Genomic DNA, 17,500 nt, shown 5'->3' with positions numbered 1-17,500 from the left:
AATAACTGATTACGGCTGTACACAAGATTTCCTCGTCTAGTGAGACTCTATATTTGGAAACAAAAAAAAAAATTGCGAAAGTTTAATGATTTTCCCGGTTTTATTCCTGCTCTGTACATATCAGTTGGGAGGAACGTATTTTGGATGTAAAGAATAAGCGAAAGAAAAAAAAGCAAAAAAAAAAAAAAAAAGCCACAACCTATGACTGACTGATTGGGTTGGGGTTGGGGTGGTAAGACTAAACGTACAAGGGAACGATAGGAGGGAGGTGCCCGTGGGGGTACAATCGGTAACGTCAGATGTTGGACGTCTGATCCAGTGGTCAACAGCGTGATGTCAGAGTTCCAGACCCAGTTTCGGCATGGTGTTGTGTCCCCGGGAAAGGCGGCAGTTTCCGAATGGGTACCTGACTGATCCAGGTGTGTGAATGGGAACCTGACTAATCCAGGTGTGAATGGGTACCTGACTAATCAAGGTGTGTGAATGGGTACCTGACTAATCCAGGTGTGTGAATGGGAACCTGACTAATCCAGGTGTGAATGGGTACCTGACTAATCAAGGTGTGTGAATGGGTACCTGACTAATCCAGGTGTGTGAATGGGTACCTGACTAACCCAGTAGTGAACGGGTACCTGACTAATCCAGGTGTGTGAATGGCTACCTGACTAATCCAGGTATGAATGGGTACCTGACTAATCCAGGTGTGTGAACGGGAACCTGACTAATCCAGGTGTGAACGGGAACCTGACTAACCCAGGTGTGAATGGGAAGCTGACTAATCCAGGTGTGTGAATGAGAACCTGACTAATCCAGGTGTGAATGGTACCTGACTAATCAAGGTGTGTGAATGGGAACCTGACTAACCCAGGTGTGAATGGGAACCTGACTAATCCAGGTGTGTGAATGGGTACCTGACTAATCCAGGTGTGAACCTGACTCATCCAGGCGTGTGAATGGGTACCTGGCTGATCCAGGTGTGTGAATGGGTACCTAACCCAGGTGTGAATGGGTACCTGGCTAATCCAGGCGGAGAAGGTAACCGCGGCAGAAGGAGAGGATTGGGCCCCGCCTGCCTATGTCAAGCATTTGACACGGTGGATATGTATATATATATATATATATATATATATATATATATATATATATATATATATATATATATATATCTGAATTCGCTAGCTCTACGGCTGCAAAAGCCTGGGGAACTTTAACCTTTAATATGCTGTTTGGTCTCTGACTCAGAGCTGACACTGACGCGGTTGAAAAAAAAAGTACTGACCTGTTGCCGGATCAGGTCCGTCCAAAAATCCACTGCACCCTTGCTGGACAACGGACAAGAGGCTACACACCCATTACTTTGCCCGGACACTATTTTATAGAACATGGGGAAAGCACAGTTGCTGGCATAGCGCCGCCCCTGACACTACGCAATCATGCACCTTCTGGAAGTCTGTTCTGATATCTGTCACTGAAAATAACAACAACAACAACAATAATAATAATAAAGTGATACAGCATTCAAGTAGCGAACTGTACAATACCAGACGCCTGACCACTCCGAGAGTGTTGCCTTTGATTAGACAGTATCATCCGCCGAACGCACCAAGCAGAACGAATACGTACAGTGGTAACCTCCCTCTCCCTGCCCCTCCCCCCCCCCCCCCCCCCCCTCTCTCTCTCTCTTTCTCCCAACACAATAAGCTGACATGCACAGACAGACGAACAGGTCCACATTGACGCACTGACGCAAACAGCTAAAACACGAGAGCGACACAGGTACACGCCGCAGGCCTACATAAACATGCGTGCACACACACACACACACACACACACACACACACACACACACTCCCCCTATTCATGTCTATATGTATCTTCCCTTAAAGTAAAAAAAAACCATGCGCACGCACAAATGACAACACAAACACATGCGTACGCACAGTCACTGAATAGGTCGTCAACACCTTTCCGAAATAATTCGGTATTAAAAAAAGAAGAAAGAAAGGAAAAAGCACTGGGCAGTAGTTAAAAAAGAAAGGCGCCAGTGGAAACGAACATGTTCCAAGAAAGCCCCAGCAAACAAACCATCACTGGTTATCTTTCGCCATATGTCGTGAGTCTTAACTCTCTCCATACGAACGGCGAAAGAGACGACGTTAACAGCGTTTCACCCCAGATACCGTCATCAAAATATTGCAAGCGGAAGGCTCTTATACTGAAGACGTGAATGTTTACAAAGAATACCACAATTCTGACGACGGAAGCTAAAGGTTGGGTCATTCAGACACCCACTGGACATCCGAGGGGTCTGTGTAGAGAAGAAGAGAGGACTGGCCGTACTGAGTGAGTCTTAAATGACCCACATTGGTAAGTTTTCGCTAGATATCATCTGCTTCAGGGTTTAAGTTACCTCAACAAAATTCATCTGCTCACTTTGCTATCAAAGCATATCTGAAGCAAAAATTGTTTGCTTTTGTCCATAAACACAGGAGTAAGAATAAAACAAATATCCGAGTTCACATCGGGAGTCCCAACAGACCCACATTCCCAGTGACGAAACAATGGGTCCGTGGAGACCCAACAACTATGGCGCGACGCTTTATTCCTTCAGACAAAACAATGGGTCACTAGATACCCACCAAACACGGCATGGCTCCATTCCTTCAGAACCCCTTCCCCCTGATCCCCCAACACCCGCCACAAAAAATAAACGAACAAACAAACAAAAACAACAATGGGTCTCCGGAGACTGACGACGACGAATGGAAATGCTTTATTCCTCCAGAAAGAAAGGCATGGGTCAGATAAACCATGGGTCAGTGGCGACCCACGATGTACAGCAAGGTTTTTTAATTAATTAAAAAAAAAATCCATTGAGAAAGAAACAAGAAAATAAAGCATGGGTCACTGGATACCCACGACCTACTGCCAATTTCCGACGAAGCACGGAGGTTGATTTAGCAAATTAATGTGGATCAAAGTGAAAGAAAAGGGTGGGTGGAGGTCTACAACAGGGCAACATCCCACATCACATGGGGCACCAGGTGTTTTTTTTGTTTTTTTTTTTTATCAGTGTCTGTTCTTATATAAATATCTTGAAGACCGTAACAAACAAACCCCATCGTCATCATGATCATCATTATCATGATTATCACCGACAACGACGTCCACACACCTACTCTTCGTTATTATGATAATTCCTAATTGTTGTTAGTATGATAGTTCCTTATTGTTGGTATGGTAATTCCTGATTGTTGGTGGTATGATAGTTCCTTATTGTTGGTGGTATGATAGTTCTTTATTGTTGTTGGTATGATAATTCCTGATTGTTGCCCCTGTCAGGGAAAACCAAGATACACGTCATGATAAGAGTGGTGATAATGAGCCGTATTCAAGAGAACATCGTGCCTGAGGGTAAATGTGTACCTGTGGGTAATCTGCCTGAGGCAAGGCAAACTGCCCGAGGGTAAGCAATATCCAGTACTTATGAACACAAGAGTCTACCCGCTGTCTGCAAACCCGAAGGCAATTTACCCTTACTACCTGCCAAGGGTGACTGCCCACGAAGCAGAGGTAAATAAGGCGGATCCTTTTGCAGTAGTTTTCTTTCCTTTTTTTTTTTTTTAAGGGAAAACAGGCTGCTTTACGGATAGCACGTGTTTTGCGAACTCTCTCTACAATGTTCCAATCTGTGGTGCTGAGAAATGAAACTGAGAGCATGCACAGACGGGGAATCATTGGGATAAAAAAAAAGAAAAAAAAAGAAAAAAAACAACAGACAATGGGTTAGCTGTCTGAGCAAACCACGTGTGTCTTCAATACGAAGATAACTTATCCTTCAAGGTAAACTGTAACCGCGGGTCCCAACCATGTCAAAAAGATAACTTGCCTGAACGCAAAATGAATTTTGTCTTGAATACGGCCCAATGTTGTCAACAGTGCTGATGGGTTACAATGTGTACTGACGCTGTTGCAGCCAGGTTGGTGGGAAATTCATCAGCACGTGATCACCGCTGTGTGGAGCAAGGATCGTTTCTTGTTTTGTTTTTGTCTCTGTCTGTTCTTGTCTATTTCTATTTTTGTCTCTGTCTATTCTTGTCTATTTCTATTTTTGTCTCTGTCTGTTCTTGTCCATTTCTATATAAATTATCTAATGTGCTACGGTGTGATGATGATGATGATGACTATGATGATACTGATATTGACGACAATGTAGATGAGTTTGGTGGCGGGTTACTGACGATGATGATAATGATGACAGTTTATAGGGTTTGGGATCTGGAAGGTGTGCCTGAGGCTCCACACACAGACACACATACACAGACACGCACACACAGAGACAGACAGACAGACACACACACACACACACACACATACAGAGCTACAACTATATAATCTTCACTGGCTTTCTCAACAACAACAACAACAAAACAAAGAATTAAGAAAGAAATGAACAAAAAAGGAATGGAAAAAAAACCCCAAACCCAAACCAAACCAACCAAAACAAAACAAACAAACCAACCAACCCCCCCAAAAAACAAACAAACAAAAAACAACCCCTCAGCTGTCCGCCTTCGGCCCTCACACCTATCACAACGCCATGTACAAACCACACTGTTGTTCTGCACATGTACTAACACAACGTCATCGTCAACCAAACCAACCAAACAGAAATGGGACAAAACCGAAACAAACTTCAGGTACAGCTTCTAGGCAATGTAAAGAAGATGAAGAAGTAGTAGAAGAAGAAGTAGAAGTGGTAGAAGAAAGAGGAGGAGGAGGAGGAGAAGGAGGAGGAGGAGGAGGAGGAGGAGAAGAATGACAAGACAGGGATAATTTCGTCTGCTGCTGAAGAAGTAATATACAATCGGCCACACGTTCAACAGCACTGTACTTCAATTCGTTTGTCAAACACACTGTACTTCAATTCGTGTGTCAAACACAGTGTACTTCAAGTCGTTTGTCAAACACTGACACACATACATACGCGAATCCCTCCAATAATAGTTATCACAAAGCGTACACGTAATAATCAAAACAAAGAAGTAGAAGAAGAAGTAGGCGGAGGAAGAGGAGTAGGAGGAGGAAAATTAATGGAAGAAAAAAGAAGGAAAATGTAAAAAACAACAACAACAAACAAACAAAAAACGAAGTGGAAATCTAAAACGAAACCACCCTCAAATTTAATTAGGAACTATGTACACCATGCGGAAAATGAAACAAATTGCGTAAAAAACCCCAAAGAGTATCACTTTTGCGTTGCCAACAGTGATGATATATATATATATATATATATATATATATATATATATATATATATATATATATACACTTCAGAACGAAGCATTCTGTGATCATCATGGGAACTGTCCAGACCTCAACACGGCACTCCATGAGAGCCACATCGTTACCATTAATCAATAACTACATAATTATATAACATTTACTCAACTGAATGCGGCCATTTCAGTTATCTACCAAGTCACACTGCAGACACTCCCGTGTTCCGCCATCCAGCAGAATGTCAATTATCGCCCATGTAACTGAATAGCTTTTAGTTATGTAATCCCCGCAATATATTATAGGCTACATACAAACCTACCTCTTGTATTTATTGAGGATTCCCACACAAACAATGACAGGCATCCTGTCGTGGCCATTCTATGCCACTGATCAACATTATATAAATAAATAAATAAATATATATATATATATATATGTATGTATATGTATATATAATCATTATATATATGCCTCTGTGTGTGTGTGTGTGTGTGTGTGTGTGTGTGTATGTGTGTGTGTGTGCCCGGGTGTGTGTGTGCCCGTGTGTGTGTGTGTGTGTGTGTGTGTGTGTGCCAGCTGAGTGTGTGCCCGGGTGTGTGTGTGTCGGTGAGAGAGAGAGAGAGAGAGAGAGAGAGAGAGAGAGAGAGAGATATGGATACAGAGACAGAGAGAGAGAGAGAGAGAGAGAGAGAGAGAGAGAGAGAGACAGAGAGACAGACAGACAGAGATTACGCTCGTCTTTTATGTAATGACCCACACATGCCAGTTATCTGTTGCACGCCGTTTCCCACCACTCACCCTTTTAGACCAACAGCTTTCATCCTTTGGTTACCCCCCTTCCTTTGTACTTTAACCATTGACTAATTCAATCTGCAATCACCCAAGATCAATTCTGTCGGCTGCCTGCTCATTTTTGAACGGGTCGCACCTTTACAAAAAAGTTGAAGATTAATGACTAGTCCATTATTTTAATCAATACCTTGTGTATCGAACGCATACTGGACACAGTGAGCATCGCTAATGTGTGTTTGGAGCGCAGACATTTCAATACAGCTGTGCTCTTGATGATATGAAGAAAGGGTGGTTGAGGGTGGCGGGAGTTGATAAAAAAAAAAGAAAAAAGAAAAAAAAAAGAATTGAAAACCCAGTCTGTCCAAGATTAAAGTAGTTTAACAGAAAATGACCTAAAAAAAATATATTCTCAACAAAGCCAGTGAGCACTGTAAACATGTTACTGATATCCATGCTGGATACAAATTGAATTTCGCCAAACTGATTTTGCTGATCTGTGTCTTCTCCAGCAATAGCATGCAATATAATTCCAGAAGTAGAATGATCATTGTCGTTAGAGAAATGTACGTACGCCGAGAGAAAAAACAAAACAATGACATTTAAAATTCCTTTTCCGTACAGCAGTAAAATGTTGGCAAATCACGATGGCTCCCTCATTCTGTCATTAACACCCACACACACACACACACACACACACACAGGGACACATACACACACACAGGGACACACACACACACACACACACACACACACACACACACACACACACTAACTATGCCTAACTGCTTGCACTTTGATCCTCCTCGGCAGTGAAAATATTAGTTTGTTCACCACGATGAATCGCCCACGAGCCGAAGACATTGTTAAAAGTTAAATTAATTAATTTTTTTTTAAAAAAGCACAAAAAACAACAATGACAACAACAAATAGCGCACACAGACCTTGAAGGAAGGGGTCCCTTTTCGTGCGACTTGTACAGACATTTTTTGAGGGGCTCATACAGACTTTTGTTGTATTTCATAACGCATCACGAGAGATTCATAGCCTTTTCAAAGTATCAAGGAGCAAGAGATATTTGGCGAGTGGCTAAGTTTTCCAAACGAAAGGACAAAATTTAGTGCGGGGCAGTAGTTTATTTTCATAGTACATTAAGCCATGGAATGATTGGTTAACTAATATTTTCTCACGTACAGAGAAAAAAAACCCTAAAAATTTACGTTTACATGAAATGCAAATAAAAATGAAGTCAACCCCTCGTCGGCCCCTACCCTAAAAAGTCCCAGTGGAGTAAAAAAAAAAAAAAAACCCCCCCAAAAAACAACAAAAAAACCCCGACTCAAATCACATCCTAGCCGTAGTCCCCCCCCCCCCCCCCCCACGCCCCCTCCCCTCCTCCCAAAACGCTGTATCTTTATGATTCCTACGCCTTTGTTTTAGGTCTTTCAATCGTCTTTCTTTCATTCTTTTTCGAACAGCTTTCATCAGAGAACGGCCTTTCATCCCTGGACATACTTTATCAACGTAACGAACATAACGCTTTTCATCCCTTGACATAACTATGGCATCGAAGATATACCATTTCATTCTGATGTTGTGCATCACCATATTAGTCGTAACGAACATTTACCATTTCATTCTGGTATTGGGTATCACTATTATTAATCGTAAAGAAAACATCTACCATTTCTTTCTGGTACTGTGCATCACTATAATTATTAATAGTAACGACATTTACCATATATTTCTGATATTGTGCATCACTGTCTTAATAGTATGGAACAACTACCATCTATTTCTGGTATTGTGCATCACTATGTCAATCGTAAGGAGCATCTACCATTTCTTTCTGGTACGGTGCATCACTATGTTCATCGTAAGGAACATCTACCATTTTGGTACCATGCATCACTATGTCAATCGTAAGGAGCATCTACCATTTCTTTCTAGTATTGTGCATCACTATGTTAATCGTAAGGAACATCTACCATTTCTTTCTAGTATTGTGCATCACTATGTTAACAGTAAGGAACATCTACCATTTCTTTCTAGTATTGTGCATCACTATGTTAACAGTAAGGAACATCTACCATTTCTTTCTAGTATTGTGCATCACTATGTTAACAGTAAGGAACATCTACCATTTCTTTCTAGTATTGTGCATCACTATGTTAACAGTAAGTAACATCTACCATTTCTTTCTAGTATTGTGCATCACTATGTCAATAGTAAGGAACATCTACCATTTCTTTCTAGTATTGTGCATCACTATGTTAACAGTAAGGAACATCTACCATTTCTTTCTAGTATTGTGCATCACTATGTTAACAGTAAGGAACATCTACCATTTCTTTCTAGTATTGTGCATCACTATGTTAACAGTAAGGAACATCTACCATTTCTTTCTAGTATTGTGCATCACTATGTTAACAGTAAGTAACATCTACCATTTCTTTCTGTTATCATGCATCACTTTTGCTGCGAAAAGATCTGTGTTTCGTACTGCCTGGCCTTTGTGAAAACCTGTACACTTTTTTTTTTTTTGAATTACTGAAATACCGTTACAAAAATCTGTCACTTCTCACCATTCTTTTTTTTTTTTTTTTCGATGGCGATTTCTTTTTTTTGATTAACATTTTTATTAATTTATTTACTTATTGTTATTTTATTTTTTGGAGGGTGGGTGTGGGGGTGGGGCTTATTCTTTTAAACTATCCTTTTTTATGACATTTATTCATAATCTCTGATCGTTCTGTATGCACTGAATGGGAAATTTGTCTCAACACTTTACACGCTACGGTATCTTCTTGTCAGTGCATCACGTGGGCCTGTTGAGTCTGCCAGACACTCCTCGCCTGTTTAATTCCGGCCAGATTACCCAGTCCAACATCTTCATACATCTTGGTCGGTCAGTCAGTCAGTCAGCACACAAACCAACCGACCAATCAACAATCAGTATACAAACCAACCGACCAATCAACAATCAGTACACAAACCTACCGACCAATCAACAATCAGTACACGAACCAACCGACCAATCAACAATCAGTTCACAAACCAACCGACCAGTCAACAATCAGTACACAAACCAACCGACCAATCAACAAGCAGCCTACCATGAAATCTACCAGCTATGTAGTCTGTCCGTCTGTCTGCCTGTGCTTCCGCCTGTGTGTCCATGAACATGATAACAATATAACATAGTTATAACAATATAAAAACATTCTATTTGTCCTTCAGTCATTTTTTTGTTGTTCTCTGTCTGATGGCTTTAGACTTTGGTAGCGGCACTGCAATACAAACTATAAAAAAAAAAAAAAAAACCTCACAAAAACCAACAACAAAAATCACCGAGGACGAAGGTTAACAAGAGTATCCTTCCAGCCCCTACATAACGCGTCATGGCGTGTTATCAATATCACAAACACTGGGCCGTATTTGTGTCAGGAAAGGCAGGCAAAGCTTTCCCACCTTTTTCAACAGTCACAACCCGTTTCTACCTTCAGCACACCACTGATCTTTCATTTGTTTCCAAACAGCCGTGAACTCGTCAATGGTTAACATTCATAAAACCAACAACCAAATTTTATTTTGTCAGTGAACATACTCAACGCTTTTCAACCATTTAACAGTCACAACCCAAACCCATTCCAATCTTCAGGGTACCATTTTTTTTTTCATGAGATGTTGTAATGTTTCAATCCGTCAATGTTTAACATCCATACAACTTGTCTTTTGTTACCAGAACGAAAAGACAATCAAAGTAACATATCAATCAGTACAAACATCATCATCATCCTTTTTTTTTCTTTTTTTTTTAAATCAAAGAAACCACCAGTCCACTTCAACAGTCGACAGTTCCATGTCTTTTCTTGTTGTGTGTTTGTGCAACATGAACGCTAATATCCATCACTAAGCGACCACGAGCCATTAAAAAAGTGTGAAAGAAAAAAGATTTTGAACAACAAGCGAGCGAAATACTCATTAAAATTTACAAGACTTTCACTTCCTTTTTTTTTTTTTTTTTTTTTTTTTTGTCTTTTCTGGAACTACTTCAAGGTTCCGTGATAAACAACTACAACACTTTTACGGATTAGTGAAAAACACAACAACAACAACAACAACAACAAAACAAATGAAATTTCGATTTTTTTTTTTAACTTTTGAAAATCACATCATTGTTTTTCAACTGACATTTCAGTCAGCCATTTCCATTGACAACCACAGGTGCTTTTCGATAACAGTTCAATGCTAGCAACCACCAAGCAACAACAAGCCACTGTTCTTGGATACCACAGGAGGCGTGCTTTTAAGCGGAACAAGTTTTCATCCCACAACTTTCTCCACCAGCTGAAACAACTAATGGCTCGTGTGAAACATTCACAGTCCAAACCAATGCTCCACTCCGGTGCTGAAATTCCAGATCTGAGTTACAGACCCTTGTTTTTTTGTGTGTTTTTTTACGTAACATGCAAACATATGTTGACTCATTGAATTGAAACCTCGTCATCCCCCTTCACACACACAGACACAAACACAAACACACACAAACACAAACACACACACACACACACACAAACACACACACACACACACACAAACACACACAGACACACGTTCACACGTCATTAATACCATATTTGTTCTCTCTCTCAGAAACAGAAAGCCGATCCTTTAACATTTCATTGTTCTGCCTACCAATTCCCCAATCAAAGATAACTTATTCATTCATTCCTTCTGAATAAAAAGATTCTTCTTCAGCAAACATATGCTAACTGACATGGGTGGGGGAAAGTACCCTTCTGGACAGTACTATTACGAACGATTCTGTAACTATCACTCTTAAACTTCATTGCGTAATATATGTCTTAGAACGACTGAGAAACCTTTTTAAAGTTCCCTGCGTAATAATTATGCCTTCTAATTGGCAAAGAAGACTGTCTTACCAGAGAAACAAGGCTGGTGGGAGAAGGTGTTAAGAGTTTACAATCATTCATGTTGAATAAATTTATCAATCATAACGAACTGAAGAATGTTTTTCCTTCTTCTCATTTCATGTTATGAGGAATGAAGGAGAGTGAGACATAATTGTTCGCTTTTTTCTTTGGTCAGAAATATGCAGGGAATGAAGATGATAAATATCCATCATCAGTTTAAAGAAGATAGTTTGTAAATGCAATCGGTAAGACTATCGTAAAGTCGAAACAATACAAACTACAGGAATGCATGTGAATTAGTATAGAAATAAGACGGAGTATACTGTGTCGGAAGATGAATACTGCCACATGGTCCCTAACAAACACTTTGGAACGTGTAACTGAATGTGTGACTCAACGGCGTAACGTGCACGGCGAAGTGTGTAGCTCATTCAAGTCAACTGGAATGTGTAGCCTGCCGTGGACAGCAACAGACTGTGGGAAGTTGTCAAGGAATGTATCACGTTTAAATACAGATGATAAACCACATTCGTCAACAGTGTCAGATTATATAGGCGTAAAGACATGAAATGGGGAAATAATGTGGCGAACTGGGTTTTGGTGAAATGTATGTAGATGTAAACCGTACTCGGTTTTATGAATCTAGCGTCGAGTGGTTTGAGGCTGAGCGAGGCCCTTAGGGAAGCAGAAAACAGAAGGATGGAGGGGGGTGGTTGAAAGGTTATCTGTGGTGCCCCAAACAGTTATCCAGACTAAGGGACAAATGAAAGCAATGAAGAAACAATGGCACTGTAATATTCACAGATCGATATAGCAGCGGCTTTTGTGTATTTGACAAGAACAAAGGACAAATGATCCAGTTCGGAAATGTACGGACTACAGAATACTTTATCATCTCAACAAGAGAACCAAGTTGGACCGTACACACCTAGAAAATCACACCCCAAGAGGTCATTTTTACTCAGTCCCAGTCAAGAACTGCATACGCTAACAAGAAATACGATCCACGGGTACGTGTTCAGTGTTCACAATGAACAAGACCAGAACTTCCTTCGTTGGGGGAGAAAGAACGTCTGCACCAAACACGATGGTATGATGGTAAATTACCGGAGCCCGGACTGTGTGCAACATTTAAACTCCACTAATGGAGGAATGGAAAGGAGAAACGCTTTAAAAGAAATAGGTGCCATTATACTTATTTTTTCCTCTTCTCATTTCGTGTGTATTCCACGTTAAGAGCTTTAAAAAGGCGTGCTTGAAAATACGTTTCAAAACAGTTTTTAAACTATAATACTTGGAATATGAAACAATTCCTTAATATTTTTGCTCACAATTATGTTATTTATGACATTTCAGAGTTTGAAAAATGAATATATTACAACATGCTTACATGTATCAGGGCTTTAAGACCGGACATACGCTAATCTTATTTTTACGTTATGAACCGAAGTTAAGAGCATTGCACAGGTAATAGTTTCGAAATACAATTATTTCTTCCTGAGATTATGCTTTCCTATTTATCTTGAACCGTTCTGCTTTGCAACATTCGTGCACAATGAAAATACCAAACTCATATAAAACAAGAGAGGCAAGGCCTTCAAGACTCACTTGTGATACACTTAAAAAAATCCAAGCTTTTTATGTATTGAGTATAATTTCAAAATGTAATGTTTAAGATGAGAAAGATCAGTTTAAAGCAAATTAAGTCCCATAGCATTAATTACAGAGTAATTTCCCTTTTTTACTATCTGCACCAAAACGTTTGCAAAATAAATAAAACTTCCATGCTTAGCAAAAGAAGTTCCTGTTTGAACAAAAAATGATAATAATGACTGCTCTTGTTGTTGGGTCAGAATATCAGATCAAAGTGCCAAGTTTAGAGAATACAAAAATATGAATATAACAGTAAATGCAGTTTGCATATAATTAGGCTTCATTATTTATTTTTTTGTGCCCATCCCAGAGGTGCAATATTGTTTTAAACAAGGTGACTGGAAAGAACTGAATTTTTCCTATTTTTATGCCAAATTTGGTGTCAACTGACAAAGTATTTGCAGAGAAAATGTCAATGTTAAAGTTTACCACGGACACACAGACACACAGACACACACAGACAACCGAACACCGGGTTAAAACATAGACTCACTTTGTTTACACAAGTGAGTCAAAAAACCTCTCAACACTAAATCATTCCTGTTCCTATCTTAACATTTTATAATTCTTAAAAAAAGAAAAAAAAGTGGATGAACCCCTTAGTTCTCTAAATCCTGTAGCCTCAAATTGTGGTAGAGTTGTGCGTACTACTCGGACTGGCTAATGAGCGAAAGGGAAACGTGTGACCTTCTAAAAAAATTACTGTGACCTTGAAACAGGTCTAATAATAGAAATGCAGGTCGTGAGTTCTACAAGGACGAATTAGAAGAATTGCCACGATGTTTTACTGAGCTAACAATCCTGATCTGATCGTCACACACACACACACACACACACACATACATACATACACCCATGGAAGAAGATATACACACACAGCGACAAACATCTACAGACACACATAAAAAAACAACAACACAAAACGTATGCACACATTTATCTATCGAATAATGCACTCAGAAAACCACACTAAAAAACAAACAAAAAAAGGAAAGAAAAAAAAAAAGAAACAAACCTCAAAAAACCCCAACCCAAAACGCACACGTGCACCCAAACAAATATTACAGACATACACAAACAGGTCCACACGTATTCACACACACACACACACACACACGTTAACAGACAACAGCTTCACGCAGAAACACACTCAAACACAACCCTGCAACGTTCACACGCATACAAACCAAACAAAGGACACACACTCACTAACTGAATTTAAATTTAAAAAAAAAAAAAAAAAAAAAAAAAAGGAAAAGAAAGAAATCAGACACTTCCGCATTCGAAGTAAGAGCACTAGTTGTTTACAGCAAAAAAAAAAAAAAAAAAAAAAAAAAAAAAAAAAAAAAAGTTATGTGTCTGAACATGTATGTTAAACACAACAATGAGCAAAGAACCCCCACCCCACCCCCTCCTCACCCCCATCATCATCCCCGACCCCCCCCCATCCCTCCCTCCCCAACCCCTTCCCTGAACACTGAGCTCCGTCACTGAGGCTGAACAGTCAATAATAATAAAAAAAAAAAAATCAAAGCCAACCTCTTTCAGAGAAATAAAGACGATGTTATAAAAACAACATGAATAAATTAAATACATATTTGAAAAAAAAAAAAGAAAAAAAAAAAAAAAGAAACCGGCACACATGCATATTAATTAGGAATCAAAAATTCACCAACATCAACGTCAGCCGAAATTAGGTCTTGGATTCGAGGGTTCAGTAAACGCCTCCATCACCTCCTTCTTGAACACCCCCCCCCCCAACCCCCCACCCCAACCTTCCCCCTGTCTGTTTGTCTCTCCTCCCCTCCCCCCATCCACACACCCTCTCTCGCTCTCGAACAAGGGGAGACAGTTGATATATCGGCTTACTTACACAAAGAGACAGTGAGACAAGAGAGGCAAAAAGAGCAGTCTTGGCAATTTGATATCATGAAAGATGGAAAGAAAGAAAGAAAGAAAGAAAGAAAGAAGAAAGAACAAAAAACAACAACCCCAAATTACAAAAAAAAATGATGAATTAGTCATCATCATCTTCATTATAATAACAATAATCATCACCACCATCACCACCATCATAATCCTGTTAACAACAACAAACAAACAAACACCACACGAGGAGAGAGAGAGAGAGAGAGAGAGAGAGAGAGAGAGAGAGAGAGAGAGAGAACAAAAACCACAAACAAAACGGAAACTCCTTCCATCATCAACACCAGTCGTCGTCCTCATCGGAGTCATCCTTCAGAGGGACCTGAACGTCGCTGTGCATCTCAAAGCGTTCCGCAGGCCGGCCCCCTTTGGGCTTCAGCCCGTTGGGCAGGGTGGGGGTGTGGCGGGGGCGACCCCTGGCCCCGTGCTGGTGACCGGAGGAGGAGGGACCAACGGCAGGCCCCAAAGACTCGGAAGGGAGCGCGCCGCCGCCGCCGCCGCCGCCGTCGTGGTGGTGGTGATGGTGGTGGTGGTGGGGGCCGTGTGCCGCGTGCCGGCTTCGGGAATCCGGGGAGCGCCCGCAAGGGGTGGACCTGGGGGAGGGGGAGACCCCCAGGTCAGCGTCACGCTCTCGGTCCCTGTCCCTGTCCCTGTCTCTGTCTCGGTCCCTGTCTCCCCCGTGCCCCCCGCGACTCCTGGAGGCGGCGTTGGTGGCGGAGGAGGAGGTGGTGAGGGGTGGAAGGGGGTCGGCGGTGGCGGTGGAGGAGGAGGAGGAGGAGGCAGCAGTGGGTGGCGGTGCATGGGGGTGTCTGGCGGAGGTGGTGGTGCCCCCCCGCGAGTGGTGAGGTCTGTGCGGGCTGCTCCTGGGGTGCGCGTGGGGGTGGTGGTGGGGGTGGTGGTGTCCCGCCTCCCCCCTCTCCCCTCTCTCCCTGCTCTCCCCCCTCTCCCTGCTCTGCCCCCTCTCCCTGCTCTGCCCTCTCTCTCTGCTCTCCCCTCTCTCCCTGCTCTGCCCTCTCTCTCTGCTCTCCCCTCTCTCCCTGCTCTGCCCTCTCTCCCTGCTCTGCCCTCTCTCCCTGCTCTGCCCTCTCTCTCTGCTCTCCCCTCTCTCCCTGCTCTCTCCTCTCTCCCTGCTCTCCCCCCTCGCCCTGTCCCCCCTCTCCCAGCCGGCGCTGCCCCTCTCCGTGGGGCTGTAGGGTTCGGGGTGGGCCAGTCTACCCGGCGGGGGCACCTGGTGGGGGGACGGCTGCGGCAGCTGCCTGCCCCCCGAGCCCCCTCCCCTCCCTGAGGAGTTGCTGGGGTGCTGATGGTGAGCGTGGGGATGGGGGTTGCTCCCGGCCCCCCTCCCTCCCCCTCCTCTCTCCCCGTGATGTCGGTTGTCGCCCCTGGGGAGGCGGGTGGGTGAGGTGGACAGGCGGGGGAAGTTGATGTTGCCCGGGGAGCGGGGGGGCTGGGGGATGGTGGGGGAGGGCATGACGCGGGGCATCGTCTCCTTCAGCTTGGGCTGGGCCAGGTTCAGCGACACCGGCTTGGTGGCGCCCGTGGAGGAAGCGGAAGCGGAAGCGGCCGTAGCAGCGGCGGCAGCAGAAGCTCTGGAAGGGGTTGCTCCGGACAGCTTGGGTGACGCCCCTCCGCGGGGCGAGGGCCCGCCCACAAACCCTCCTCCTCCCCCGGGCTCCACCCTCGCTGGGGTTCCAGAGGACACGCTCCCTCCTCCTCCTCCTCTCTGCGTGGCTGCTCCTCCTACCACGGGCACCGCTCCGCGCGCTGGAGTGCCCATGCCCACACCTCCTCCTCCTCCACCCCCTCTGGCCGCCGTCCCCGCTGCCGCAGACTTGCCCCCCATCACCGCCGAGGCTCCCCTCGGGGGAGTGCCGACGGGCACGGCCACGTGACCGGGGCCCATGCCCGGCGGCGGGGTGGTGGGCACGAAGGGCACCGAGGGCAGCTTCCGCGGGGTCCTCTTGGGCGGCGAGTGGGCGGGGCTGGGGCTGGGGCTGCGCGAGCGGTCGATGAGGTTGGTGGAGCCGTAGTACTCCTTCTGGCTGGACGAGGGCGAGTGGTTGCTGGGTGACGGGGTGCGAGAGCGGGTTTCCAGGGAGGTGGAGCGGTAGAAGCCGTGGTGGGGGTCGTCGCGCCCGCGTCGCGGAGCGTGACCGCCGCCTGGGGAGTGCATCGGCGACCCCAGCACGGGCGACTGGGACTGCAAGGGTGGCCGCCCCGATGAGGACCTCATTCGGCTTCGTCCTCGGTGAGGGGACTGCACGCTGTCCTCGTGCTTGACTGTTTTTTTTTTTTTTTTGTGGGGGGGCAGAGACAATGGAGATAATGAGTGAGACAGAGGAGAGAATGAGGGAGACAGGGGAGAGAATGAGGGAGACAGGGCGGGAGAATGAGGGAGACAGGGGAAAGAATGAGGGAGACAGGGGAGAGAATGAGGACACATGGTAATTCTTCATGGGAGAGAGAGAATGAGGGAGACAGGGGAGAGAATGAGGGAGACAGGGGGGAGAATGAGGGAGACAGAGGAGAGAATGAGGGAGACAGGGGAGAGAATGAGGGAGACAGGGGGGAGAATGAGGGAGACAGGGGAGAGAGAATGAGGGAGACAGGGGAGAGAATGAGGGAGACAGGAGAGAAAATGAAACAGGGGAGAGAATGAGGGTGACAGGGGACAGAATGAGGGAGACAGGGGAGAGAATGAGACAGGAGAGAGAATGAGGGAGACAGGGGAGAGAATGAGGGAGACAGGGGAGAGAATGAGGGAGACAGGGGAGAGAATGAAGACACATGGTAATAATTCATGGGAGAGAGGGTGTGTGTGCGAGATTGTAATACCACACTGGAGAGAGGGATTCGGTGAGATTAGGATTCTTCATTGGAGAGAAAGTGTCAGGTTACTATTCTTCACAGGA

The 17,500-nt window shown here is 43.9% G+C and overlaps 1 protein-coding gene across 1 annotated transcript in view; it reads right to left on the bottom strand.

Annotated features, from left to right (window-relative positions):
• Positions 1-14,865: 14,865 nt before the first annotated feature.
• Positions 14,866-17,500, bottom strand: part of LOC143275763 (voltage-dependent calcium channel type A subunit alpha-1-like) — a 402,120-nt gene continuing 399,485 nt past the window's right edge. Inside the window, exons 49-52 of the mRNA XM_076580041.1 lie at positions 16,520-16,852; positions 15,970-16,123; positions 15,733-15,846; positions 14,866-15,015 (exon numbers count right to left, since the gene is read on the bottom strand). Of these exons, the coding sequence (XP_076436156.1) occupies positions 14,866-15,015; positions 15,733-15,846; positions 15,970-16,123; positions 16,520-16,852 (751 nt within the window). The remainder of the gene's footprint in view (positions 15,016-15,732; positions 15,847-15,969; positions 16,124-16,519; positions 16,853-17,500) is intronic.

Source organism: Babylonia areolata, chromosome 31 (genome assembly GCF_041734735.1).
Source record: "Babylonia areolata isolate BAREFJ2019XMU chromosome 31, ASM4173473v1, whole genome shotgun sequence".
Taxonomy (NCBI): domain Eukaryota; kingdom Metazoa; phylum Mollusca; class Gastropoda; order Neogastropoda; family Buccinidae; genus Babylonia; species Babylonia areolata.
Note: the sequence above shows the minus strand (reverse complement) of the source record. Positions and strands in the feature narration are given on the sequence as shown.